Here is a 27,663-nt window from a genome sequence, read left to right as displayed (position 1 = left end):
GCAATTTATTCATTTGGCCTCACTTGCATGTGTCAACAGACCCTCAATTAATATTACGCAACCAGGCAGAGGATTCCGTGTGGCTGGCTGAGTTTTCAGTCTTTTCAAAAGGGGCCCTCTTTTTTTGTGAGACTTGGGTGCTTTGTCCAACAAGACTTTTTATTTACAACTCACAGAGCTGATGCTGATATGTTACACAAGGCTCAAATGTTGTTGCCTAGATATCTGAAGCATGGTAGAGATTAGGTCAAAGTTAAAGGTGCCAAAACCTCAAAGCACCTCACATGCTGACATTCAATGGAATCTCGCAGGAACAACCCTCCTGTTATGTTGCGGGTCACATTGACCCGTTTCGAAGTTTGAAAATCTAGAAGAAATATTTTAAAGTACTTTTTCTGTATGAAACTTCCTTTGCTTGCCTTAATTAGTGTAATCAACGTTTAAAAAAAAAAAATGGTTCATATCATGTATTTGCAACACCCCCCCCCCCCCCCCCCCCCCCCCCCCCCCCAAGTTTAGACCATTTCTTTCTTTGAAAATGTGAGACAAAGTATTTCTTACTCCCTCCCACCATGTTACACCCCATTTCACACACACACACACACACACACACACACACACACACACACACACACACACACACACACACACACACACACACACACACACTATATTTCATCCCAATCTCACACGCACACACACACTCTCTTTCTCACTACCCAACCTGTGCGAGAAATACAGATACTATTTTTACTTTGACGGGAACCTTTTATTTTCCCCCGCGAAACATACAATGTACTAAAAATAGTTTGAACATGTATTTTTCATGAAAACAAGTGAGTTATCCTAATTGAACTATGATCTATGGAGGGGTGAATAACTCCATTCCACTAAATACTGATTGGATTGTTAGTAATGGTGTTGGTGATGAGGTACAAACTATCCCCATCTAAAAGTGACAATGAAGGTAATATGTGCTGATATGTTGTAGAGACACCATCTGTTGTCTAAATATTAAATGGAAAAGTAAACGCCATGGTGTCGTTTATTAAGTTGTTTTTAAGGATGTAAAACAGCCCGTGTATAGCTTTGTCTTATTTATATGAAACAAATTCCTGATAATAAAGCGCTTCTATAGTGCTGCAGTAGTGTATCAGTGATGGCTTGCTGCAGAAGCTATAAAGGTCTTATGGAGGCAAGTGTGTAGTCATGAATGGTGAGTGGGGGAGGGCAGCAATAGTGAGCTAGGCCACCATCTGGCCTCATAATCATATGCTGGGAGGAGATCCTAGTTATTGTAGCATACACCGCTGACAATGACCACTGAAACAGCAGACTTTAGCACAATGCACGTGTATCCTTATTACCGCAGAGTCCTGTGTTCATGACAGTCAGGCTATATTTAGAGAGAATACGCGCCATCAAATATGACTGTATGTTGTTCAAGGCACCACTGATTTATTTAAGGCACTATAATGAAATGCTGTTTGTAATATATTTATTTATAACTGTACCAGAAAGAACATTATGATCCATGTGAGACTGCCGTGTTTGCAACTTGTAGGCTATAACGGTATATTGTGGTGGGCGCGTCCAAATGCGTGGGATTGTGGGAAATGCAGTTCCCAGTCCAGAAGCATCACCAACGAAAAGCCGGTGTGCGTGTTGGAGAATTACTTCATTACCCACAATGCCTTGTTTTGTTGCGCCTGCGCTGTTTGTTTTCCCGTCCATGTGTAGGCGAATCACGTGTAGAGAAACCGTTGATCGTCATGTCTCTGCTGTAGCAAAGCTCCGTGCTAGATTTTATTATTTGCCTCCAGTTGTCGCTGCACTTTGTTTTGACAGCTGCTTGTTTTCTTTTCTCGTAACCTGTTTACCGAAGAATGAGCGAAAACGACGACATCGACGTCGACAGCGATGTATGTGGTTTAGTTTCCTCTAGAAGTAGCTAGCTTAGCCAAATTGTTAGCCGAACAACAACTTTAACATTCCTGCCAACCGTAGCTATGTGATTGAGTTAGCTAGCTAGCTAGCGGGGTTTCTTGGCTGAAACTGTTTTTTTTTTTGACAAATCGAGAGTAAGCTATTTGGAAAAATAATGTTTTGAAGTGTTAACTGGCTGGCTGGCTTGTTAATGAATGTCGAGCACTTAAGTGTGGTGAAGACGTTGCCCCGTTTTACTGATGTCAAGTGGGGTCAAGTGAGCCGTCATTTGCGCAACCCAGTTAAACCAACCATCGTTTTGATTTCTTTTGCACAGCTATTTGTGTAATTACGGTACAGGTGCTGGGAGCAGCCAGAGAGACGTAGACAGACTCGCTCAGTATTATATTACAAATCATTTATTAAACATGTCTACTTTCAAATAGGAAAGATTGTGTGATTTTGGCCTTTTATACCTCCAATGTAAACACTTTTTGCATAGACAATTCCCTTATTTTTTTAACTATGATGAAACCGTTTTCATAATAGGTTTGCTGATATAACATAATAGGATTTCTGCTCAGAGAGCCGTTGTCTGATGTTATATAAAAAGGTGGATTTCTATGTTTTTATATTTGTGAATACGGTCTCATTGTAGTTAGCGTAACGTCAACTTTGTTCAAGTCTTCAGCGAGAGTCTTTAAACGTCCATCTTGGCCGCGTAAAGCAATGTCACCGTAATTGCACGAATACACGCGCGACGAAACCCAAACGGCGGCTGTGCAAACAGGACAAGACGGATGTGTTGATGTGTTCTTGTTTTGTCGACCACGGACATGCCAAGTTCAGCTCCCATTTCCTTGCAGCTTTCTGGACCTTTTTGAAATATTTTCTCCTACAACGAGAATCCAGTGCTGCTGCAGGACTTCACACATCATTTGAAAACATACTTGTCAAATGCAAGATCACGCATACTGTACATGCTAATTTGAATTCCCCATGGTTTACAATCCCAGCAGCATTTAATTTCACATTAATGTGCTGCTGTGTTTTAACTGAGAATGAAATATGAAATATGAAATCGTGTCAGATCATCGATCTGGTCACATATTTCTCAGAGCCATGGATTCCCCTCCACCCCCCCCTGTTTGATTAAGCTGGGATCTCCAGCTTTAGATCCTCTTAACACACATATAATGTTAGGCCTGCTAAACCCACATTTTTAAACAGTTCCAGGATAGGCCAAACCTAACATGGAAATATTATTTCCATGTTATATATCTGTTATAAATGGCAGCTCTTATTAATGACATCCATTTCAATAAAAAAATGTGTATAGCAATTTTATTCTGTACTATATTTGTGCTATTTTCATACATTTGTACGTTATTTGACCTGGCAAATTGTATGATAACAACTATGAGGAGATCAAGATTCAGGTCTATTTGCCTCATCCAGCCATGTAAGGCTTAAGGGTGTGAAAACTTCCCACACCTACACTTTAACGTTTGACGCACATTACACAAATCTATACCAAGTATATGTCTGTTGACAATCAAGCCATCATCAGCTGAGTTAACTCCTGCAACGGATATGCACGCATTTATGTAGCTTCGGAAGCTATTGAGCCTAAAATGAGATTATTCTTTTAGCATCTATTGGTCCTGTTCAGTCCATTTCAAACAGAAGAGAGAAGGTAGACAGTGGAGTTCCTGTGAGGGACAGTTGTTTGACAAAGTGCTTAGACTGTCAGGACATGCTGTTCCAACCCTTTAAGCAACTAAAAGCACGCAGCACTTCTCCAGTTAAGATGTACAAACAAGGACCCCGTGAAGGATAAGATCACTACTTAACCAACGTATTTGCAATTTAAAGCTGCAGTGTTTTGCATATGGCAGCTTCTAATTTCTTGCTCTCTTCTTCTAATTTGTTATAAATCACCAACCTTCTTGTGACTTCCTCGGTTCAATATATAGTACATGTGGTTTAATTGTACACTTTCCCTGTCTCTTTGCAGGCAGACAAGCGAGCCCATCACAATGCGCTGGAGCGCAAACGCAGGGACCACATAAAAGACAGCTTTCACGGTTTACGAGATTCTGTGCCTGCATTACAAGGGGAGAAGGTGAGAGGAAGTTATATGCACTTTCTACATTCCATAACTCTTCCAACGAAGAGATGTTGAATCGTTTTTTAAAAGGTAAGGCCGTCTATCTCGGGGTGCAGCAACCTTGTCCACATTAAGAGACACTTTTAGATTTTCTTGTCAAGTGTGACCATCCATTCATCTTCCTAGATGCAAGCGAACTATTGGCATAAATCTGACCTGCATGTCCTTAGAGGCAGAAAAACAAAAACGATGCCAAATAGTCAGTCTGAAACCATTGGCTCTTATTTACCTTTCTGCAATTTGTTGACAGCTGTCTTCGAGGTCTTGCCTAGAATAATGACAAAATTCATGGGCTCTATTTAAACGATGGCGTGCCAAGCAAAGACATCCATGCGTCCATTTTATCAGTCAGCGAATCATTCAAATTAAATCCAACTGCAGCAGGAATTGGCGTAATTCAATATGCAGGTGTGTGACGATCAACATGGAGGAAATGAGTGTTTTAGTGCTGTTGTGCAGTGTGTCAATGTTAGCACATGTAACAAAGGTTGCTGACCCCTCGGAATAGTCCTGTTGTGTTTTTTAACCCTTATTTAATAATCCAGATTAAAAACTAATTGCAACACACATGTATGACACTGTGATCTTTGCATAACTGTTTTTGCACGATTGATGTTGTTCTTCCTGAACGAACAGACACTGCAGCTTTTCCCCATTGGCTCTCTGAAATTTTTGCTGACAGAGTTCTGTCAAACAGGCCTCCCGAGCACAGATTCTAGACAAAGCCACTGAGTACATCCAGTACATGAGGCGAAAAAACCATACCCACCAGCAAGACATCGATGACTTAAAGAAGCAAAATGCAGTGTTGGAGCAGCAGGGTAAGTGGAGGAGTTGCATGTTTTTTCTTGTTTTGTGATGCGGTCTTTCAGTTACAATAAGCGATATTTGACGTTTGTTTCTGTGAATTGCAGTGCGTGCCCTGGAGAAGGCGAAGGGCAACACTCAGCTCCAGACAAACTACTCTTCTGACAGCAGCTTGTACACAAACCGCAAAGGCAGCGCGGTGTCCGCCTTCGACGGCGGGTCCGACTCCAGCTCCGAATCAGAGCCGGACGAGCCGCCCAACAGAAAGAAGCTGCGCGTGGAGCCCAGCTAGACTCGGCTCCACCTCCAGTTCTCCGAACAGACTCTTTTTGCGCACCAGCCCCCGAATCCTCTCACCTGTCCGCACTAAGTCCTGCCTTCTAACGCCAGTCCACGAGACAAGGTGGAGGCCTGTGTGAGAGAGATGCTATTATGTATAAAACGCTTCTACCTTCTTTTTTTTTCCTCCTGGCAAAGCATCCTGTCACTCCGTTCGTGGCCCCAGCGACAACTCTTAAGACCCCCAAAGAGGCAGCTCAGCAGTTTTGAAGGACTTTCCCCCCTATCTTTATTATAACCTTTCATAATCAAAAGGAGATGACAAGGTATGACGCTTTAGTAAAGCTACACAAAAATATGGGTTGTTTTTTTTCCTCCTTTTGGTTGTTTTGGACAACCTCTGCAATCTGTTGGAGTTGTGAGACTTTTTGACCTTTGACAAAATGGTATTTAGGGTTATTTGACCTTTTTAATATTCATACTTTTCCAGAAAAGAATGTGAAGTTGCTTTTGAAAAAAAAAAAAAATGTCTGTAATGCAAAATGTAACCCCCCCCCCCCCCCCCTTTATTCAGTGTAGGTGGCTGAAGTTTTTGTCTTTGAAGTTGTCTGTGTAATCAAAGAATCCCTCTATTTATAGTGATGCACCGACATTGATTTCTTACCCTCATGTCTGATCTCCTCTATGTTTGGCTTGAGATTTTCCAGAGAGCACAGGAGGATGAACAAGTTGACCTGCTGTTTTAGTGGATTTTCCACAGGTACAACTATTTCTTTTCCTCTATTTTTATTATCAGATAAAATGAGTATAAGAAGAAGAAAACAAATCCCCTATTGGACACTGAATGTTACACAATGCAGGTGAAGGGCAGTGACCTTTATTTTTGTTAATGGAAGTTCGTTTCCGTGTGTAGTATATAACACTGTGTACTCTTTAATGGTGTCAGTTCTGCAAAGAAAAGCCTTTCCTTGAAATATTTGCCTGTGCCGGGAACGTTTATCTTTTCTTTCTTTTCTTTCCTTTTTGCAGAGGTAAACTAGTGTGTACGTAATCAATATTTGTTTGTTCCATTCTGTGGAAATTACAGGTATGTTGTACATACTGCCAACGGTTGTCTTGCAAGTTAAGGCATACCTTTATTATGAGACTATAAATAAAACTATTTTATCCTTTTGGGATGTATTTCTGACTCGACATGTTTTTAATAACAACCATATGAGAGCTTTTGTACATTGAGCTTTCTAAGTTTCTTCTTTTTTTTATGTGTTTGTGGAGGGAAATGGCTGAGTGAACTCATTCCCAATCCCAGTTATTGAAATAATCAGATGTGTTTAATCAAATTTAAGAAACTGCTAATAGAAAGCAATCAAGAGGGATCATTTAGTGAACACCTTTGAGGATATTAAATGTCTCTAAATCACTTGTGAATTGAATATTTTGGTTTCTTTGTTTTTCTCAGTTTCAGATATTAACTAGACAATAAGAGACAGGTGCCTGTACTCGGGATGCTATTGAAGACACAGAGGTTATAGCCTTATTCATATTTTAGGGAGTTTGGAGCTTTATGTCAACACAAGTTTACATTGAGGGATATCATAAAGCCTGATTCTGATCGTTTTAGTCTAAACATTGTACGATTTGATTGTTGTGCAAACGAAAGATAAAATAAATAATAATAAATGACCGTGGATTAGATATTTAGCATTCTCCAGCAACATTACTTAATGGCAGTGTGGAGGAACAACATAAACAGAAATAGAAAATGGAATTTTGTACATTTTAAAGCATTTTTCGCTTTATAAAAATGTGAAATGTAAACTAGTTTGTTGGTGTTAAGACAAAATGTTCTGGGGTGGGTGAGGTTCTATTGAGGCTATGTTGTCTCATGACCTCAGTATATCTAATAGCTGGCTATAGCTCTGCATATAGAGATTGTTTAAATATTGATTTTGGGATCAGCTCATGCGTGATGCGTCCCAGCTGACGCTCACGCTGCAGGTGGCAGCCTCTTCAAGGACGCAGGTCGTGTGCTGCCTTCTGGGGACGTAGGAAATATTTTAGAACACATAAGAATGTAAATTAAAAATTAAATAATTTGGTCTTTTTTCAGCGTAAAGTCTGTAAATGAGAAGCTGCAAAAACATTGTGTGGATCGAATACACGTAAACTACTCAGCATTGTTCATGTTTCTACAGTATTTAGCCTATAATCCGATAAACTCGATTGGAACAACTTGTACTTTGTATCTGACATTTCCGAGTACAGAATAGGGTTTTCCGAGGGGCATGAAGGCAACACACAGCAACGGTGTGTCTAAAGCTACATGGAAGAGTCATGCTGTGCCTTATGTTTTAGTTTTTGGTCATGGCTAAACAGTACGACGTTTTGTTCAGGCTGCTGATGCTCGGAGACTCGGGGGTCGGGAAGACGTGCATGCTGCGCAGGTTCACGGAAAGTTACTTTGATCCTTCACATATTTCCACCATCGGTAAGCCCTCCAACAAGTGTTCACTGACGCCTGTTTCAAAACTCATCCTATGGCTCTGTGTTGCAGCCGCAGGTTGAACCGGATAATCATCAGTGAATTATTTTTTTACACTATGAATGTCGACTTTTTAACTGAATTTTCAGAACAATTGCCAGTTTTTGTTCATAGTATAAGCAGGCCTACTCAGCTAAATTAGTAGGATTAGTACAAAGTGCCTCAGGCCATAACAGCCCTGAAACTGAGTGCTTAGAAAGCTAGCCTGACATATTTATAATTTCTAACAGAGATATAGCCCTAAGAAATACACTTAAGGATGCAGGAGAGGTCTGAAAGCAAGGATGTTAACAGTCACAATTACAATCAATGGAAAGGAAAGTTCCCAGGAAAAATTTCCTCTGCCCTCAAAGTGTTTCATATCCTGTTATTTATTCAGAAAATGGATCTTGTGGACTGATACTCACATTAGTGCTCAGACTGTGTGATAAACTAATGACTTGGTGGGAAGTGGTGGAGCTGTCGCACACAATAGAGTAAGTTATTCCCACATCAGCAAATAAAAACAGCTGTAGTGTTGAGGGAATTCCTAGTAAAAGGTTTGTGAAGTGCAAGCTGGAGAGCTTTACATGGGATTAAACCCAGCTATCTGGGAAAGTGCATTGTTGGTGAAATCTCCTTGCTTTTAGATGCATGATGGTAGTTATTATAGGTAAACATCAGCCGCACTTCTCACAAGCACCGTGTGTTTCAGAGACGTTTGGGAACAAGAAGCCACTGACATGCAGGCTGAACAGACCTGTTGAATATATATATAATACATAAACACAAGTAAAGCCCAAATGGCACATTTTTAATATACAAGCTTCTGTCAGTAACAAGGTGTTAAAAGGACTTTCTGCTTTATGTTTACATGCATGCACACAAATACAGAGTAATCAGATTAAGACTCTATTTTAATCTGTTTTTCAGCATTTTCTGGCGATTTTAGATCAAACGATCATATTGAATAATCAGGAAGATAATTAGTAGATGAAACATGAAGTAAACAACATACCGCATAGTATATTTAGGATCGATAATCTCAAAACTGCAATACAACAGTACTAATGCAGACAGTATGTAGCATGAACAACGGAAATTAATCTTTTTAGTGTGGACTAGGATATGAACAGTCTGTCATCTTTACTTTAATATATACTATGTACACATAAGTCTTGTTGGCAGCTGGTCACATTTCTTAGCCTTCTGGTCTTGTTACCCAGAGCAAAACAAAACACAGCTTTAGTTCACATCAGTTGCCGCTCCCTTGTGGTGACCCAGTGATTTAACAGCTGACAATAAGCAATGGCTGAGACACTATTCATTAAGGATAATAGTGTCTGAACAGCACTCATTAAGTGCTCACAAACACACAACAGCCCACGTAAAATACCGCAAAGCAGGATTTTTCACCAGTTTGTCACAGTTGCTTAAGTGATTCCAGTTTAACCGCGTGACGGTGTTTGCGGTTGCGTCCCAAATTGCTTCTGTTGTGTGTCGTTGACTCTGCTTTTCTGTGAAATGAAATGTCATTTTTCTCCTTTTTTTTTATTTTGTAGGAGTTGATTTTAAAATGAGAACACTAGAACTAGATGGAATCAAGGTGCGAGTACAGTTATGGTAAGTTATGTCTCATTTTATTGCATGTACAGTATGCTGGCTCGCATGTTGTGTAATCTTCTGCGGATGTGTGTGTGTTGTCTTGTGTGCAGGGACACGGCAGGTCAGGAACGCTATCAGACCATCACCAAACAGTACTACAGGCGTGCACAGGTGATCATCCCCCCCCCTACGAACAAGTTACCTTCATGGGTTAGTGTTAGCGTTCCTTCTCTAACTCTTCCTCTTCTTTCTTGCCCAGGGTATCATCTTTGTATACGACATCACAAGCGAGTCGTCCTTTCAGCACCTCGTGAAGTGGGCCAGTGATGTGGACGATGTAAGGCAATAAACACTTTATGATGCTTACTGCACACGTACTAGCTTACTGTGAGCTACAAGATTATGAGGTTGCTTATCTCTCCGCGATCTGTCTTTCCTTGTTGTTGTTTTATTGCAGTATGCCCCAGACGAGGTGCAGAAGATCTTGGTAGGAAACAAGTCTGATGAGGAACTCATCAGGCAGGTAACAAAGGAACAAGGAAGCAAGGTTCGATTTAACCTTATATTGTGGGTTTTATTTGGATTTTTATGGTCGTTTTGACATGTAACTTACATAATAAGGGATCATGTATTGTGTAGGGTGTTGTAGATCCACTCAGTAGTTTTGTTGTTTCCAATGTTCCGCTGTACATTCAGTGACATTAGATTACCAGGATAAAATGGTAAGCAGACATTTCTAAAGGATACACAGCTAAATCTCAGTTTTGTTTATTAGTTTGGCAAGTATTTCACTAACTATGGTATAGGCATGGTACAACATGAAAATGATTCTGGTCAAAGCAATTCCGATTCACAATATTATCCCAATAATCGTCAAAATATGCTTAAAACTCTTAAAATGGCACTTAAACTTATGGAAATCACTTAACCTTCCATATAGTTAAGAAACTAATGTTTTCATTGCATCGCATATCATTTTTAGTGAGAGTCATTTATTTTGTGAAATCCAATCAATTTTGAATAAGGTAATCATAAATCATAGGGTCCCCCTGCACAAATATAGGATCAATAAATAAAACATTGTGTTCTATTTACATCATAATTCCTGTATTTATTTTAATCGTGGTCTATTTTTTACTTCTGGACATGATAGCGAGCTAGACAGACTTTCTTAGTTGCTCGTGACTATGTTCACGTTTATCCCGATGATGGAATTTCACCATAATCAGCTTATGATAAAATACTACACCGTCCCATGTATTAATGTATTAATGTAGCTTTCATGATCACTTTCTTTTTCCAAAGTGGGCCCAGCACATCAGCTAATCTGTGTGAATATTTCTTAAAAAACAAATTGATAGGCCAGTTGATAACTACTAACATCCAGTCTCTTAAACCCTGTTTTTATTTTATGCGGGAAAAAACCTAGACTAAAGCTATGAAATACCTTTTGTTGTGCTTATTTCTCACCACATCCACCTGGATATTGCAGCTAGCAGAAACCTATGGGATGGAGTTCTTTGAGACCAGTGCTTCCACCAGCAGTAACGTCACTGAGGTAGGATACAGGGCGCATCAGCGAAGAAACTGTCTGCCACATTAGAGATGTGCACAAATACTGCGGGGAACTCCCTGCTACACTGTTATTTATTGTCTTGTGTGTTTAATTTTTCACTTCCGACTTCCTTCAGGCCTTCACTCGCGTGACAGAACTGGTGCTGCAGGCTCACAAGAGAGACGTGGATGACTTGTTGGGATCTCTGGATGATTATCTGGAGAAGGCTTTAGAAGAAGACATAGGCAGTGAAGGCACTCAGAAGACCTGCGCCTGTTAGAAGAGGGGCAATCGCAGTACTATGGCTCATACTTTAGACATAATGTTCCCCACTGTGACTTGACTCCTCCGCTTTCTTCATAGATACTGTGATCTGTTGCCCAGAAGGGTGCTCAATTGGTTTCACTCTTTTGTAAGTAGGTGAAATGGTAAATGCAGTTAGCAGCAGCGGCCAGCAGAGGGCCGTTTCTACTGCCCGACCGCTGAACCCTGAAGCCAGTGAAGAGTATGTCTTCAGTGTGTTTGCTCTAGCAAAACTATCAATGCGCATGCTCTCTTGATTTTCCCTGCTGAAATGCACTATGCATCTACAAATCTATTGGTAACATGTGGATCCATGTCCAAAAAAATCAAGTTTAAGTTGCAAAGATATATATATATATATATATATATATATATATATATATATATATATATATATATTTATAAATGCTACAACAAGGTAGCCAGAGGACAGAGTTGAATTATGTATACCTCGAAACTCTAACCAAGCAGGGGTGGATTGTTTTACACAATGGGCTTATTTTCCTCAAGGGAGACGGTGTTGTGTCATGTTCAGTGACCTTTCTCAATGCAGTGCATGTTTGTTTACCATCCTGAATGTATATGTATGTGTAAGTTTGTGTTACGAATGTGACTCGCATTGCCTACTGTATCTTACACATTTAAGCAGGGTTACGACTGCTTCTAATAATCTTTTCAGGGTTTGCTGAGGTGCCACAGATATGTCATTTTAATGTAAGGATGTTGCAAAAAAAATCAAGCAATGTTTTAAGTTAATAAATTAAAATTGCCATATTTATTTATTGCTGAGTCACTACATTTTGGATTGAGAGTGAAGTTAGGTTCCACGGAGAGTTCAGACAGGTTCATTTATTTTTCATCAGCTGCTGTGGAAGAAGACGCGTTAAATTTTTAAGGACTGAGAAATCTGAAACGTGTCATAGAGATACCAAACCCAAATGCATGCCATAATACGTGCTATTTCCCCATTTTCTCTTTACAATGAGCGTGTCAAATACACACCCAAGGTAACACTTACTCACTTAAAAGAATTCCAATGATTACCAACAAATTTAGGTTGAAGGAAATTCTAAAATGTAAACACCTTTCAAAGCTCATCTGAAATATAACAGTGCATGTCATTGTAATTCATGCAAAACTACTTTATGTATTTTTGTGGTTAGACAATCCATTACATCAAACTATCTGCAACTTGTAAAGAGTATTGTTTGTGAGGTGTGGATCAGTTTCTTTCAGTCATTTGACACCTATGAAAGGCAGTGAGTGAGTCAGGTGACCAAGCAGTTGGATACAGTCACAGGTTGAGATCCCGTCTGCCCCCAGTGAGGAAAGCACAGGAGTCGAGATGACGTTCATCGCCAAGACCTTCTACGACCTGAGAGCCACCACGCTGGAGGGAGACTCGGTGGATTTCAACGTGTTTCGGGGACGGGTAGTCCTGATCGAGAATGTGGCCTCTCTCTGAGGCACCACCGCCCGGGACTTCAGCGAGCTCAACCAGCTTCAGAGCAAGTACCCCCATCGCCTAGTGGTCCTGGGGTTTCCCTGTAACCAGTTTGGATATCAGGTCAGTTGAGCAGCATGGTTCGGGTTGACCTTACAATATCTGGTCTAGATACACTGGAAGGCCAGAAATCTCATGACATGACTTTATATACAGATGATGGTTTTTTTTTAAATTCACGTCAAATATACTGTATTAGTTCACTTATCGATACAAAACTTCACCCATTTTGGTGCTTTCTCTGAATATGAAATACATTTGTCAAAATTAGTCACCTGAATTTCATCAGACGTTTAAAGTCACTTTTAATCTACTATTTTGTGAATCGTCATTGGGTGTGCCTTACCCAATGAGAATGATTCATTCAAGTATTTCAAAAGAACAGCATGACTGCATAGTGTGACAACTGTAACCAGCTTAATTCCCGTTATCACCAAAATGATAAGCGAACAATGGCCTTTAAAGTCTTTACCATATAGCTGGGGGGTACAAAACAACGGGACAATATGAAAATGAACACTGTTTTGCAGGAGAACTGCAGCAATGGTGAGATCCTGAATTCCCTGCAACATGTGCGTCCGGGCGGCGGCTTTCAACCCAGCTTTACCATCTTTGAGAAGTGCGACGTCAACGGCACAAGCACACACCCGGTCTTTGCCTATCTCAAAGATAAGCTCCCCTATCCCGATGATGACCCCACCTCCTTCATGCAGGACCCCAAGTTCCTGGTTTGGAGTCCCATCAGCAGGACGGACGTCTCCTGGAACTTTGAGAAATTTGTCATTGGGCCGGAGGGAGAGCCCTTTAAGAGATACAGCAAAAAGTTCCCCACGATTGACATTGAGCCTGACATTCAAAGACTGTTAAGATTAACCAAACCCTAAGAATAGCCTCCACCTCTTAATGGCTTCTCATCAATCCTAGTCAAAGCTGATATGCTTATCCTCCTCACTTTTAAGCCTTATTAAATGACGGTGATATTCTGAAAAGCTGAGGGAATATTATCTGAGGCCTTATAAGTGCTTAAGAGTAGTGGAGGAATAGATTTGATGTATGTAAAACGAATTCTACAATATAGAAACGTGAATAGCAGGTTTGTTTTCCTTTTGCATGTCATTCTGCTCCCTGTCCTATCAGAGCCTGGCCAGCAGATGGTGCTACTGGTTTGCCCATACAAGTAGATGACTCCTGTGACGCTTTTATGAATTAACATTCACCTCACACACGCTCACAAAATGTTTGCCCTGGAATAAAACCCTAAAAACCAATATTCTCTCTCACTGATGCATCTTCTTTTAAGCAGGCCATATAACCAGCGAGGCAGCACCTATAAAGATGTATTGCTCTGATGCAAGGTTGGCAAAAATAGATGTAGTCATGTCTGAAACAGCTCTGTGTAGGCATAGTAATGAGGCTTGACAAGCAGTGGGAAGGGTGTGGAATTATGATGCATGTTTTTATTGCACATTTAAAAGCTCACAGGCCATTCCTCTGCATTATGCACCCTCTCCTCTGCTGATTCGGTCTTTATTTGTTGAGATCTTCTTTCTTAAACATTTCCAAGTATCTGCTGACACTAGTAGCCCGCACAGCAGCAGGAATGCTTTACTACCACGGTGACACTTGAAGACAACTCCTAAATCATGCATTTAGAGGAGCATCGGCCTTGCCACTGCGTAATGAGCTCTTATCCAGCTCTGATTGCCTATGCACAGCGTGCATTGTTTCCAAGGTCTGCAGATTAGCGGTGGGTTTTCTGCACATCCACTCACATCCACATCAGCTGATGATGTCAGAGCCACAGGCTACACAGGCCAGGCAGTGCCTTAATATCTTTGGCAGGTTGCTGCGGGGACAACACTGAAACAAAACAGCCATTTGACACTGTTTTAGATGTTTGTAGATCGCCTGACTCGCCATCTTTGCATATCACATTTAAATATTTGTATTGTCGTGATACACAAGGACATTTGATTAATATATTTCCCTCAAACCTACTGGTCTGTGGCTTACAGCCGAGTATTGTTGCCTATTAGAAACAGCAAATATTGGAGGAGGAATACCAGGGGCCTCTCCTCCACACTCTGCACTGCTCCCCTGCACACTCAGCCTGCAGAAAAAAAAACACCAAAGATCGTTTAGGCTCAAGAGATGAACCACTCAAATGGATTCTCGAAATCGACAATACTTTTGATTTGCATATGTTTCGGTCCAAATAGCCCTGCAAGTAACTGCAGAAACATTATCTGAATATCTTTATCTTTGGCCCACACCTTTGAATCCGCCCACTCGAGCGACTTCAATTCTGTCCGAAATCAGACATGATAAACATAAAAAAGTGTGTACCTACAGAGAAAAGGGTGTAACTAAACACCTGTGTTTTCAAGGCAGAGTGAGAGCTCCTCGTTTCACCGCTCGTCTCCTCGTCTACCCACTACAGGTGAGCACTGTTGCCACGGTAACGTTTGCTTTGCCCACGATGGCTTCTCGCGAGACTCCAGGGCAGAGAGAGAGAGAGAGAGAGAGAGAGAGAGAGAGAGAGAGAGAGAGGAGGGAGTGGATGATCTCATCCCTCCAGCAGCTGCATAGCGCAGCCAGGCAAACCCGTAACTTTCTATCAAACTTCCAAGTTGCCTGTCGGAGGACGTCACCGGGGCATTATTTTCGGTTTGAACCGGAGCGAACACGTTTTCCCGAGAAGGTGAAGGAACGCGTGCTGCGCAGCGCGTGTGTCGGACTTACGGGACCTTGTTACGAGTTTAAACAAAAGGAGAAAAAAAAAAAAAAAAAAAAACCCCGCTTCGTATTGTGTGACATCCACAAGCTCGGGGCGGAAAGGAGGAAAGGTGAGTCGGGAACGTGGTGCTCGTCATGTGCGCGGTGTGTAGCTCGTGGTACGAGGTGCCAAACGTTCCACACAACATCTGTCTGTGGACAAAGCGTATCTTTGTGCCGTGTGAAGGTGCAGCGTGGAGCCAGTGCGCAATCAGTGCCCGTGTTTTAGTTCCACTAATAGGGTTGGTGGTGAACGAAGCGGACTCGGTAATGAACGTTTGTACCCGACTATCACTGGGTCCAAAGGCATAGCATCCGCGGCTATATGTCAAGGGCATTGTTCCCCTCAGCACTGCTTTTTTTGGGGGCAGCCGCTGTACATACAGGTGGTGTCGTGACTACACCACCACATATAGGACGTCTCCTTGTGTTAAGTGTCACCACCCGAGTCATCTGTAATGTTTCAGCATGGTGGTGTCGCCACGCGAGGACGGATTTCACGCAGGTGATTTCCTTGTGCCACATCTGGCCCCGTAGAGCTCTGGTTTGTTTCTGTTGCTTCTGATTAGGCCAAGCTGAGTGCATGCAGGTTCATCTTAATAAACAAACCGTGTCAAATGTCAAACAGGGTGTCCACTATGGTCACGGTCCCCCAGGACACTTTGAGCAGATGTTACCCAATACAGACTCTCCATTTGCTGATTTATTCCTGCGTAATGTGCAAAATATATCACTATGGTTGTAGATGGACAGTTTTGGAATAGATGGAGAATACAGATCATGGCTACATGATAGATTAGGAAATATTTGGCAATGCTGAGCAAGAAGGTAAACACAAGTTTGTTTGATTAGTAACGGGCAGGAAACGGAGCCAACCTTTCAAAGCTCAAACATAAGCAGTATTGTGTCTAAACGAGCATATTTATAAAATCTCAGCTGTATCATACCAGTTACAACTATGCAGGTGGGTGCATTGAACGTCCCCTCTCACTGAATCATAGGTCCTGCTCCAGTGGCTTGTTGGAGTTTGATAACTTGGCCATGAGTCAGGTGAGAAAATTAAGCTTTGGAGTCTATCGCTTGTGGCAAGGATCAAGGATTTTTAGCATTCTTAATAGGCTTAGCTGACCTGCGGCGCGGTGGGCATGACTGATCATACACTGCACTGCAATTTTTTTTTTTACTAGTGAGTCTAATCTCAGCTTTGTCCCATCTAAATCACAGCTATTATTCACGCTGGGCTGCTTCTTGCTTTCTCTGATGGGATTTCCGATATAGAGAACTAATCTAATGCAGAGGCAGCAGCTTTGTATCCCTATTGGGGAAGAGCAAGCATGCATGCTCTGTTTTAATCTGCCACAATGGGCCGACAAATCTGTGTTTGATGCCGCTGACCGAAATCCCATTCAAGGTTGAGATAAAGCATAACTGCGTGGGACTACACACATCTAATTTCGGGAGGTCAAGTCCAAAGATCAGGATTTGTGCTGGCCTGCTCTCATCCAAATGCATCGACATGCAAAAACTCTACATGAGATTGTTCCTTGAGAAAGAAGCCACAGCGTCTCACGTCTACCAGCAGAAATAGTCCCCCTGGTTTATTACTGAAGGACGGTGTTTCTATTTTCACTTTTATTGCATCATGCTTCTCAGACAACAATAACAATAGTTATTGTGCTTCATTTTGTCGTAGAGTCGCTCCAACGTGCACAGAGGGATGCTTCCTGTTGCTAAACTGAGGTTACGCTTCTATTGTCTCTTGTGCATTGGCTCGAAGGGAATAGCTCGAGCAAAGATAAAAGACAAGAGGAGCATTGTGCTGCTTTATAATTTGCCACTGTGGAATGTGTGTGCTGCAATTATGCTAAGTGGCCGTCATTAAATGCTTAAATTATCGGTTTTAATTAATTTCACAACGGAAAATTACATTATTTTTATGATTGATTCTCAAGTTCAAAGTGAACTTATCTTTATTGTTTTAATGATCGTAATGTGTGAAGTAGGGTTTTTTGTGCCGCTGTCACTTCTAGCTGCCTGTTACTGACAGACAGACAAACAGAACCTTCAGAAGTGGCCCTGGATGATCTGGTGCACCAGTGTGGCTACAAGGCCACTTTCTTCATGCTTGTTTATTCCATGGCAGACACCAACATGAGTCATGTGTTCATGGGTTTTCACACGACCTTCAGTTGTAGCTTGAAACATATCACTTTTTTTGAGAACAAAAAAAAAAAAAAGGGGAAGCTCCGTCAGTTTTTAGATGAGTGATGGGTCTGGCCGGTATGAGTCACTGATAGTCAGAAGTCAAATGACTTGATGGCCTCCAGCGTTTGTTTTTCCGTGCGAGTGTCTTTTTCGCTGGTGACTGAGACTGAGGGGGTTGATGAGTTTGATTGTAATGAAGTGTGACTATACGGGTCTGCGTTTCCTGCTTGCTAAACTGTTGGAATGCTCCGTCTTTGTCTGGATCGGACGGTCCACTGTATACCAGCCAATGGAAGGAAAGCAGAGGGCTTCGGAAGCTACAATAGCGATGATGTAATCCCTTTTCAGCGCACTGTCACAGAGTAAATGCATGCAGACAAGGGGAAAATTCCCCTCCTCTTCGCCCAACCTGCCACAAAGTTTGGGGAATTTTTACCTCGCAAAAAAAAAAAAAAAGCTCTGCAATTCATACACTGTAATTATCAATACCAGAGATTCTGCAGGGCTCACCACCACTGAGGGAGTTTAGCAGTGAGACAGGTGCAAAGTGTTGCTCTTGACTCTGGTCTGGACCTCATACCTGACTGACAGCTGTGTGTCCATTTGGTGGTCCGTTACTTCTACGCTCATGCACGAAAGCAGCCTCTCTGTGCCCGGGTTCTGTCATGCTGCGTCCAACTCTCCAACCCCCAAACCAAAACCCACAGTCATGCAGAGATCAGACACTGTGTAATTCCCCTTCTCTGCTCCCATCAAACCTCATGCATGCCGAAAATAGTACGACATGGCGTAAAGATCGGAAGATGGGGAAGAAAAAACGTTTTAAAAAAGCTTGACAAACAACCACTTAAGAAAAACTTAAAGTGAGAGAAGATTAAAAAAACAACCAACACGTTGGATAATAAAATCTGGAATTCTTCTTCTGATGATGATGATGATGTGTTGCTGCAGGCCATCCCCGCTGCCACACAGCGATGACTTGCTCGGTATTGTCTCGACATGTCTGCCAGTTGCGACACCGTCTCTGTGCTCGGGCCTGCACGCTCCCTGGAATGGATTTCAGCTCGGAGAAGAATCAAAACATCAAGCAGAGTTAAAGGCCCCCGTGCCCCGTGCAGAGCCCGCGTGAGCAGCGGTGGAAAAACAATTCCACGTCCAAAAACCAGAGAGTTTTTTTTGCTGTTGTCCCTCCTGTGGACAGAAATCTGAGAAGCAGGCAGGAATGCGTGAGGGCTCGGCCATGGCTGAGCTCAAAACAGATCTCAACGCATAGACAGGTCTGTTCAGCTTGTCCTCATTCCTCTGCACGCTTACAACTGTTTTTGTTTCTTTCAGGTGACACTTTTTCTATGTGATTTGTAGTAAAACAGGAATGCTGGCACAACAATACACCGTGTGAAGTGTTCCCCCCTGCAAAACACTACTCTCTGAACACTGTCTGAGCTGCTTAAAGTTGTCTAAAATAGTCAAAGCAGTCTCTCTGTAGTTTGTGTGTTGTGCTTTGTTTCCCTCCTCGTATTGCTCCAACATTTTCACATCCTTTGCTTTGGAACCAGGGAGTCCATTTCCACCCGGTGAGTTCCTGCTTCCCTCTCGGCTTTGCTGGAGAATGAGACCACTGTGAACCGAAGGCGTCCTTTGCTAGATTCAGATGACTTTTTAAACAAATAGTAATTTCAGGTGGACTGAGTGAAGGGAGTAGGGAAATGTCCCACTCTCACTATTCCTGCAGTATGTCCCTGTAGTTCAGTTTTTTATATATAAAAATATATACTATATTACACTACTGAAATAATCAGGCCATACAGTTTATAACAGACCACTATCTGATGAATTAGGTCATAGTCTCTTTTTCCAAGTCGCTCCAGGTGCAAAGGGCAGATAATAACAAACATGGCTGCTTTCCCAGCCTTTCCTCTCTCGCTGCCTGTTTCCTGTGTGTTTCATTGATGTATTCCAGGATACCGGGGCCTGTATATTACATGCATGCAAAGCTGAATATTGACACGTGAGTGCTTGTGCTTAGTTCAGCGGTTCTCATTACTGTTACTGCTGGGGAGGAGGGGAGGCGGTAGTGTTGTTGCCATGTTTGTGTTTACATGCCACTCGTACTGGCCTTGAATGTCAATTTGGAGGAAGTCACGGGTGGATGTTTGATGCCAGAAATATGAGTCATTCACCTGTACACATCCTGGTTTGCCCTGAATGTTTACCTTTTGCCTCATTGTTAACTGGCCCTAAAAACCAGGAATTAAAACACTATTTAAGCAAACACTCATGATGGTAGATGGGAATGGGGGAGCGCTCCAGTCAAAACTGGTTTGTCTGTGACTTATGGGGATGCAAAGTCCTGATTATTGCCAGCTGGGGGATAAGTGTGTGTGTGGTGGGGGGGGGGGGGGGGGGGGGGGGGCGTGTTAATTGCATTCTGCTTCACTCCATCAATGGACTAAGACTAGAACAGAAGAATTACTGGGACAACTGTCGGATGCTGTCTGATTAATTAAGCAGATGTTCATTTGTTTGCCTTTTGCTGCCATGTATTTTCAATAGTGTGGTGTTTTTTTTGTTGTCTAACGGAAACAAAAGTATTGAAAACACTGCACCCTCTGGGCGGCTGTTGTACATGAGATGTGGCTTTCAGGGAACTGGCTCACATGCATGATAAACCACAGTAGCAGAGCTGGCAGGAGTGTGCCAGTAAGTGCAGTGCAAGCCAGCAGCACAGCGCTGTGAAGGTTTGCACTGGGGTTTGCTGGCACACACTGATCTAGCAGGGCACCGCTGTTATGCAACACTAGCTGACTTATCACAGTCCAAAAGACTGTTATGAATTGATTAACCTGCGGCCGGACTGTTTATAATTGGGCTGGAAGTGCACTGGGCTACGCGCTGGACACGTGCCAAAATCAATATGGTTCACGCGTATGACTTTGCTACGCTGTTGTTGTGGATTTAGTATCCGCATCAAGCCCTTCCACGTCCAGAACTGCACCTTTTTTTAGAAACTATTTGCCGCTTCTGACAAATAATGTAGATTACTGAGGCTCACCTGAGCTTTCCGCTGAGTCCACAGTTGGGGAATTAGGCTGCCCTCCAAGTTGTGGGGGACAACACAGTCTGCCAGGCTTCTCCAGAGACGTGGCAGAGAATGCCCCTGAGGTTTTTCTGCAAGGATAATAAGCCCTCACTCTGCTGGTCCTCGTGTTAACTCGCACTGAAGCCCCCCCCCCCCTGTCCCCCCTGTCCCCAGCACTGCAGCCCATGTTGCTACCTCGTTAAATCGCTAACCTGGCAAGATCCTATTCTCATGTTTCGGCCTGCATACGTGCAAAACAAGTTACCAAATTACAGGGAAGATCTAGTGCACTAGTCACACAATTAATGTCTTGTGGCAGCACAGCAGCTATTTGGCCAACGTGAGGGGATATTAGTCAAGCTTTCACCTTGACTCTGGCCTTCCACGACGGCTGCCTCCGTTCTCCCGTTCACTGCGGCCCTGTAAGCTAAGGATCCTATTGTCTCCTAGCAGCACTCTCATGCTCCTCTGTCACTGATATTAGTCTGTGGGGAATCCTCGTACAGTTGAAATGCATCCCTCTACGGCTGCCTCTATTCATCTCTGCTATTAAATTAGTTGATGTGCTTCATCCTGATTGCTGCAGAGGTGTATTTGTTGGCCTAGCAGCTGTTGATCGATTGATAGATCAGGTTGTCTGACAAAATGAACTCCAAGGATGTGTAGAGCATCTTATGATAGATTTAATTGCATTCTCTGGGGGCCTTTTAAAGAGCCCGTGGTCAATGCTGCTTCTGCTGCTGCTGCTGCAGTGAAGCTCATGTTTCTCATGTTTGCTCAGCAGGGTCCCGACCCTTCCAAAGCGGCCTAATCAAACCATCACAACTGCTCCTCTTCCATAGCATCACCTTGCCACAACCTGTCCAGACAGCACTATCAAAACAAAGAACAAACCAATATGTCACTCCGAAGGTATTCACATTTTTAAAATGCCATTTCAGCAACACAAAGGGTTCCTATTGTGGGTTTCATGTTCCCTGTGAGCTATTTCTTTGTTGCCGACAATGTTTTCATTCCTTTCTCCTGCCAGACTGTTATCTGATCTGAGCATTCAGTTAATGTGTCTATGTTTTAGCAACAGATAGGTTGGTGTTGAATGGGCACATAGGCTCTGATTTTCACTCCAACCACTTTATTATTTCTGAGTTTGCAATAAATTAGAATGTGCTTTACTGTGGTAAAGGTGGTCTAATCAGGATTCTGTCTTGGTAGTCCTCTGTGATGTGGCTAGTTCGCTACCTGTGCAATCAGGCGGAGGATGTGAGAGGACAGGGCAGCGGATGACTTCCAAACATCACAGACATCTGTCATATTGACCCCCTCTGCCTTGAGAATCCGTCAGGCTGCTGTCAACTGACCTCGCTGCTCATACACAGCTGTACACTAGCTCTCTCATCCTGGCTCTGTCCTCATGAATACAATCTTATTCACTTAATACAGATACAAAAATCTATCGCAGTCCATCGTGGAAGCTAAGAAGAATTAAAAATCCATAACCACAGCAATGTGACTCAATCAGGCCACCAACATTATCGTCCTCTGAGCCGTAACATTTTAGCATTGATTAGTTTGTTTCCATTAGGAACAACGGCGCCACGTGAGTAGTATTCCAATAAGGATTTGTATGTGTTGTGCACGCTTGTTGCCTCTAAGCATGATGATTTTCAGGAATATTATTGACTGCGTCCATTTTATTTCCACTGCTAGTAGCCATGGGCCACGGGAGTAAATGGCTGTATTGGCCTGAGCCAAGCTAGGACTGGCACGGGTCAAAGGACCAATACTCACTGATGGGCACACACATGCACACAGCGGGGTTCTCTGGCATGCAGTGTGTGTGTGTGTGTGTGTGACCACTGGATGTCCCAACCTCCAGCCGCCAGCTGTGCACGCCACACGCTGAAACATTCCATCTCCGGCACCAGGCTCTCGCACAATCAAAATACGGTGATGTAATTGACATTTGGATTGACCCACTCTGTTTATCCCTGTTCAAACGTTCTGCAGCGCCACAACTCTGCTGCCCCCCCCGGCCGTAACGTGACATTGAGCGGTCGAAATGAATCTGAACATGCTAGATACACACGATGTGTGAGCAGCACTGCAGGCTCACTCTGATTTGTTTTGCTTGAGAGTGCCTGTGATCAGAGAATGAAGTAATAGCAGGCTTGGGAAGTGTTTTTGTCGGGCTGAGCCCCCATCCCCAGTCTTCTGGCACGTGGAGAGGCTGAATTATAGACGGCAAACGCACAACTATTCACTCAGCCCTCCTCGGAGCATCATCACTGTTAATTATACTGCTGCTACTCTCGCATCCCTTCTATTTTAATCCTCAATTGATGGAAACTGCCTCATCCCAACAGAGCACACACACTTGAGAACACACAAAGGCGTGTGCCATCCCCATGCTGAGCTGGGGGTGTTTGTTTTGGAACACATTCACAGCTTTTCAGATATTAAGCAGGGCATATATATACCTTTCCTCGGGCGAATAGAGGAAATTCAGTGGCCCTATAAACACCTCTTTACCCCGAGCCCACACTGCCCTGTTAAATGAGGCACGCTGCTGGGAAATGCTCCCATTGCATTGGGGTTTAATCCAAGTGGCCTGGTTGCACACTTCAGCAATGCAAAAAACGTAATTATCTTTTGCATTTTTACTACAATGTCGAAATATTCCAATATAACAGCAATAAACCTACAGTTGTTAAAATCAAATGAATGACTGCCTAGGCGGGAGTCACTTTACAGCCTCTCAGATAATCTGATGGATTTGAAATTGAAGACAGCTGTCCAATGCAAGTATCATAGTGTTTATAGTAGATGCTAATTTGCAACACCTATCCCTTATACACAGTAGCAAAAGCCCAAAATGACAAGGATTACAATGTGAGTGTACCTATCAAGCACCTGCATGTGAGTCTTTTCAGAGTGAAAGTAGACCGGGTGAACAATGGTGCACAACACCCATGTTCATTGCTGCCAAAAATCAACAGGTGTTTGACCCATTTATACCAGACTGCTGTCACAGGTGATTACACAAGACCTGTGTCTGGAACTACTTTTTGCCACACACACACAAACACACATCTGTGTTTTCCTGACTTTTGGGAACATTAAATTGACTTCAATTAATTTACTGACTTACCATAACTACTACCAGCCTAATTCTAACCTTAAACTAACCTCAGTTAGTCGTCATCCTTAAATCCTAAATGTGCCAAAGGAAGGTGTGTCCCCACAATGTGACAGTTTAAACAAAACTATGTCACCACAAGACGGGTAAAATACAGTTACACACACACCCACACACCCTACTACTACTACTACACCCAACTATTATACCATTTCACTACTAGAAGTGTCCCAGAACTTATTGAAATGCAGTAATGGTTACACAGATTCGTCAGCTTTCCGTTCGGTGCGGTACGTGGGAACGGAAAGCTGACAGTGGTGATATGGAGATGCAACTTTTTACAATATGATTTATCTCTTCATCACCTGATAAAAAGAAGAACAAAGTTCATGGCTCACAGCCAGTATCTATTATCTAGTATCATTATGGCACTCAATCAAGCCAGAAACACGTCTGCAGAGTTACACATGGCCACCGTGTTTATTCGCATGGGCAGCCCTAATTGGACTCAAACAGAGACCATAACTTGCATTTCAAACGTGATTTCCAAGAAAAGGTCATCTTAGTTTGAGACTGGTATTACAGAAATAGCTTCTCTTCGAGCTGGCATGGGACCGAAAAGTGCTGTCTTTGATGTTTGCAGAAGCAGAAAGCAGTTTGAATTATCTTATTCAGAAATAACTATTGTCCCATGAGTTTACTCTCATGAGCCAAATCAGCTTTTTTTTGTGTTTCAATAGAATTTGGTGTTTTATTTTCAGGGTTTTGCTCCGCGCATGTATGTGTGAGAGCCTTTGTCTCTGCGTGTACCTGTCCATGTGCATCAGGAGCTCACTGTCTCGCCGATGGAGTCCTCGCGATGGAGCCGGGCAGACAGGGCAGGAAGAGGGAAAGTGCAGCCTAGAGCAGACCTCCACTTTAAACCTCAGCTCCCAACTGCTGCAGCAGCCAGGCAGCCACCTCATTAGAATTTTTTACATTCCTCTTCAGGCAGCAGCGCACTGCTTCCTCTCCATTGCTCTTTATAACGCACAGCTTTTTAAAAGCTGACAAGCTTAATACTGAACCTCCTCAATAAAGACAAGTCATCTATAAAACCACGTCAAATATGAGGCACTAAACCAACTCTGGCTCCGTCTCTGTAGATTATTGTATTTATGGACCATAAAGTTGTAAAGTTTGCGTTGATGTACCTAATCAACTGAATACAAGCCTGGCTTTTTCATCTTTGTTTTCGACGAGTTAGCTAAAAGATTAGAGTATAAGAAGTAGTGATCCTTTTTTAATCCGGACAGGCAGACCACCTAAGCTGTTAGCAGTGCAATTAGCTTTTATTTCGAGGTAAATGACCCTCTAGGATTGGGACAAAGGCTGTCTTTGTCCCAATCCTGGCCCACCCAGATAATGACATTGGAAATAGGACTGGGTTTACCATTTCTAACTATGAACACTGTCAAGTGTTTCAAGTGTCTATTTATCCTGCCGTCTCACCCACGCAAAATGTGAAAGGTGGAGTACTTTCTGGATAAGAAGAGAGGAAGGATCGAGGACACCCTGCCGGAGATAATGGCAATGAATATATCCTGGCGCTCCTCCAGACCTGTCTTCTTGTGTAAGGCAGTGAGTGAAATTCACTTTGCCAGTGGTTAGCTATGCCCATTACTCACTGAGCTGTGCTGCAGTGATAGCGAGGGGCCCAGAGACGGGGCAGAGCGGCAGCACATCGCAGAACAATGGCGATGATGGATGTGGATACACTGCCACCGGTTTTTGAAGTGCTCCAACTACACGCAGAGTTTGCATCGCATGTGTGGTCGGTTGAACAATTCGTCGGTTCAGTTCCCGTTGTTATTGTGGCGTTCCCCTTCATCCCGAGCTGGTATTTCATAAATCAAGGCTCTCGGTACAACTTGGCTGCAGAGATAGAAGACTGTAGTAGTAAAGTGATGGCAGACTTTAAAGTGTTTTACAACTGACTATCACTGTGACAGTCAATACTCTAAGTATTTGCCCAAACACGCCCTACTTCTCTTCCCCCCCCCCCCCCCCCCCCCCCCCCCCCCCCCACACACAGACGTTCATCACTTCATCCACTGAAATTGGTGGAATTCCAGGATGTCGGCTCGCGGTTGGATGATGCTAGTATTGCTTGTCTGCCAGCGGGCCTGCCTGTTTTTCTCTGAAGGTGTCAGGTTCACAGGTTTGCTCAAACAGACGGGCGGGTTTGTGCTTGGTTCGTAGCCAGATGCACATACAGGAGGAGGGGAGCAAACAGAAAAAGGGTTAAAAACAAAAAAGAAGAGCTACGCAGATGGGAGCCGGGGGAATGGTGGAGATGCTTTGTTACTTCCTGTGCATCTGTTGTGGCTACGGGTGGCCGTGGTTAATCTACACCTCAGTAGATGTGTAGAGACCTCAGTCTATCCCTCACTCCTGAAAACTACTTCCTTGACAGGAAATGATGTTGTGAAGGAGTCAGTGGATTTATTATTACTGCCCAATTTTTCTCTTCTGGAGTTTAAATCCTCTGTCTGACTGGTGCACAACCTTGTGGGAAAGCTTGCTCACTGTGGAAGAGTAACTGCAGCTTGGCTCCACTCTGTCGCTTTCATCAGGTTTTTCCCATGTTTCTCAGTCATCTGTCGGTTCATATGTGTTGCTCATACAAACACCACACGGATCATTTTGTGCCTTCTTGCTATTTCTCTGGACAGGTGAGCCCTTCCCGTGCTCACCACAAATGTATCCTTCTAGTTCTTTGATGTTTCGATTGTTTCCGAGTCCTGGTTCAGTGTTTGCTTCATCTTCAATTCCCCTTGCATCTGATTCGTTTGGTTTTCCTGGCAGGCCTCATATACCCAGCCACAGTGAGGTTCCCGTGCCAGGCAATTTTCAAAGACTTCACTATGTTGGAATGGGGCCCCAGTCTTGCCCGGGACAGAGGGACCTTTGTGCCTGCTGCCCAACAGCCCAGTCGGCCCTTTGAGCAGAGGAAGATTAGGGGACAGGGTGAGCCAATGGGCTAAATGGTAGGGTGCCTGTTTGAAAGCCAATGGTGTCAGCCAAACAGCCCCTTAGCCCCATTCAAGCACACAGTAATTACAAGCTTGTAGGGCAATCCTTTGGCTCCTTTGTCTCGGCTTTGGAAACACTTGCCCAGTCCACTGGGGAACTTCATTCCCTCTCTGTTTGGAGACCCAGGACGAAGAGTCTTTCAACTCCAGCATACTGTCCTTTCTCTCGGGTACAGCAGCTAGCCAAGCCAGCTCAGCAACAGGGATCCCCCTCCAGGGGGCTCTGTCTTTGAGAGTGTCTAGCACTGTGTCTTGATGATGACTCAGGTCTTTGCTTAACTTGCTCAGATTTTTGTGAGTCAGATTTGAAAAACCCAGACCCTAAGTTCATGCTTGTGATTCATCATCACAGTACTGTTCTGCTGACTGACTGCTGTCTGTCCCCATTTAATTCCTTGTCGTGTGTGTGTGTGTGTGTGTGTGTGTGTGTGTGGGGGGGGGGGGGGGGGGAGGCCCACTGTCTGAGTCACCTGCAACACATGCACAACACATCCTCAGTCTGTATATGGGCATGATATCAGAGCGCAGTACTTTGTGTCTAGACTCGTCCCTACAAATTGTAGCACCTCTGAGGTGTGCCGTGACATCACTAACGCTGCGTCTGCATCTGCACCAGCGCTTTGCTCATCATTTGACGAGCCTGACGGACCAGCTGGGAGGTCAGAGACCCAATTATAGGAAGTTAACCTAATTTAGTCAACAGGCTCAAGCTGTCTGGACGACA

The 27,663-nt window shown here is 43.3% G+C and overlaps 4 protein-coding genes across 5 annotated transcripts in view; all 4 read left to right on the top strand.

The window, feature by feature from the left end:
• Positions 1 to 1,748: 1,748 nt before the first annotated feature.
• On the top strand, positions 1,749 to 6,364 carry LOC142968270 (protein max-like). Of its 2 annotated transcripts, none has more exons than XM_076108080.1 (4): positions 1,749 to 1,922; positions 3,944 to 4,051; positions 4,794 to 4,917; positions 5,011 to 6,364. In XM_076108080.1, the coding sequence occupies exons 1-4, from the start codon at positions 1,887 to 1,889 to the stop codon at positions 5,193 to 5,195; spliced, it is 453 nt and encodes a 150-aa protein (XP_075964195.1). In that variant the 5' UTR covers positions 1,749 to 1,886; the 3' UTR covers positions 5,196 to 6,364. The 2 variants fall into 2 exon arrangements, with proteins under 2 accessions (XP_075964195.1, XP_075964194.1); XM_076108079.1 differs by having other exon boundaries at positions 4,779 to 4,917.
• Positions 6,365 to 7,543: 1,179 nt separating this feature from the next.
• LOC142968209 (ras-related protein Rab-15-like) lies at positions 7,544 to 11,143 on the top strand. The gene is made up of 7 exons (XM_076108008.1): positions 7,544 to 7,670; positions 9,266 to 9,326; positions 9,419 to 9,479; positions 9,568 to 9,645; positions 9,766 to 9,855; positions 10,801 to 10,866; positions 11,000 to 11,143. Exons 1-7 carry the CDS (start codon positions 7,547 to 7,549, stop codon positions 11,141 to 11,143), a joined length of 624 nt encoding a protein of 207 aa, XP_075964123.1. The 5' UTR covers positions 7,544 to 7,546.
• A 1,368-nt stretch (positions 11,144 to 12,511) lies between these two features.
• Positions 12,512 to 13,554, top strand: gpx2 (glutathione peroxidase 2). Its single transcript, XM_076108105.1, has 2 exons — positions 12,512 to 12,733; positions 13,201 to 13,554. Exons 1-2 carry the CDS (start codon positions 12,512 to 12,514, stop codon positions 13,552 to 13,554), a joined length of 576 nt encoding a protein of 191 aa, XP_075964220.1.
• A 1,718-nt stretch (positions 13,555 to 15,272) lies between these two features.
• LOC142968561 (signal-induced proliferation-associated 1-like protein 1) overlaps positions 15,273 to 27,663 on the top strand; it is a 31,446-nt gene continuing 19,055 nt past the window's right edge. The window contains exon 1 of the mRNA XM_076108485.1: positions 15,273 to 15,516. The gene's annotated coding sequence lies outside the window, so the exon portion shown is untranslated. The remainder of the gene's footprint in view (positions 15,517 to 27,663) is intronic.

Source organism: Anarhichas minor, unplaced genomic scaffold, assembly GCF_050575085.1.
Source record: "Anarhichas minor isolate MPS153535 unplaced genomic scaffold, ASM5057508v1 ptg000040l, whole genome shotgun sequence".
NCBI lineage: Eukaryota > Metazoa > Chordata > Actinopteri > Perciformes > Anarhichadidae > Anarhichas > Anarhichas minor.
The sequence above is the reverse complement of the archived record's forward strand: the minus strand, read 5'-3'. Positions and strand labels throughout refer to the sequence as shown.

Coding starts and splice junctions, on each gene's coding strand:
- LOC142968270 (XM_076108079.1), top strand. CDS start 1,887: ATGAGCGAAAACGACGACATCGACGTCGACAGCGAT. Junction 1,923..3,943: donor ACATCGACGTCGACAGCGAT/GTATGTGGTTTA, acceptor GTCTCTTTGCAG/GCAGACAAGCGAGCCCATCA. Junction 4,052..4,778: donor CTGCATTACAAGGGGAGAAG/GTGAGAGGAAGT, acceptor TTTTGCTGACAG/AGTTCTGTCAAACAGGCCTC.
- LOC142968209 (XM_076108008.1), top strand. CDS start 7,547: ATGGCTAAACAGTACGACGTTTTGTTCAGGCTGCTGATGCTCGGAGAC. Junction 7,671..9,265: donor TTCACATATTTCCACCATCG/GTAAGCCCTCCA, acceptor TTTATTTTGTAG/GAGTTGATTTTAAAATGAGA. Junction 9,327..9,418: donor AAGGTGCGAGTACAGTTATG/GTAAGTTATGTC, acceptor TCTTGTGTGCAG/GGACACGGCAGGTCAGGAAC.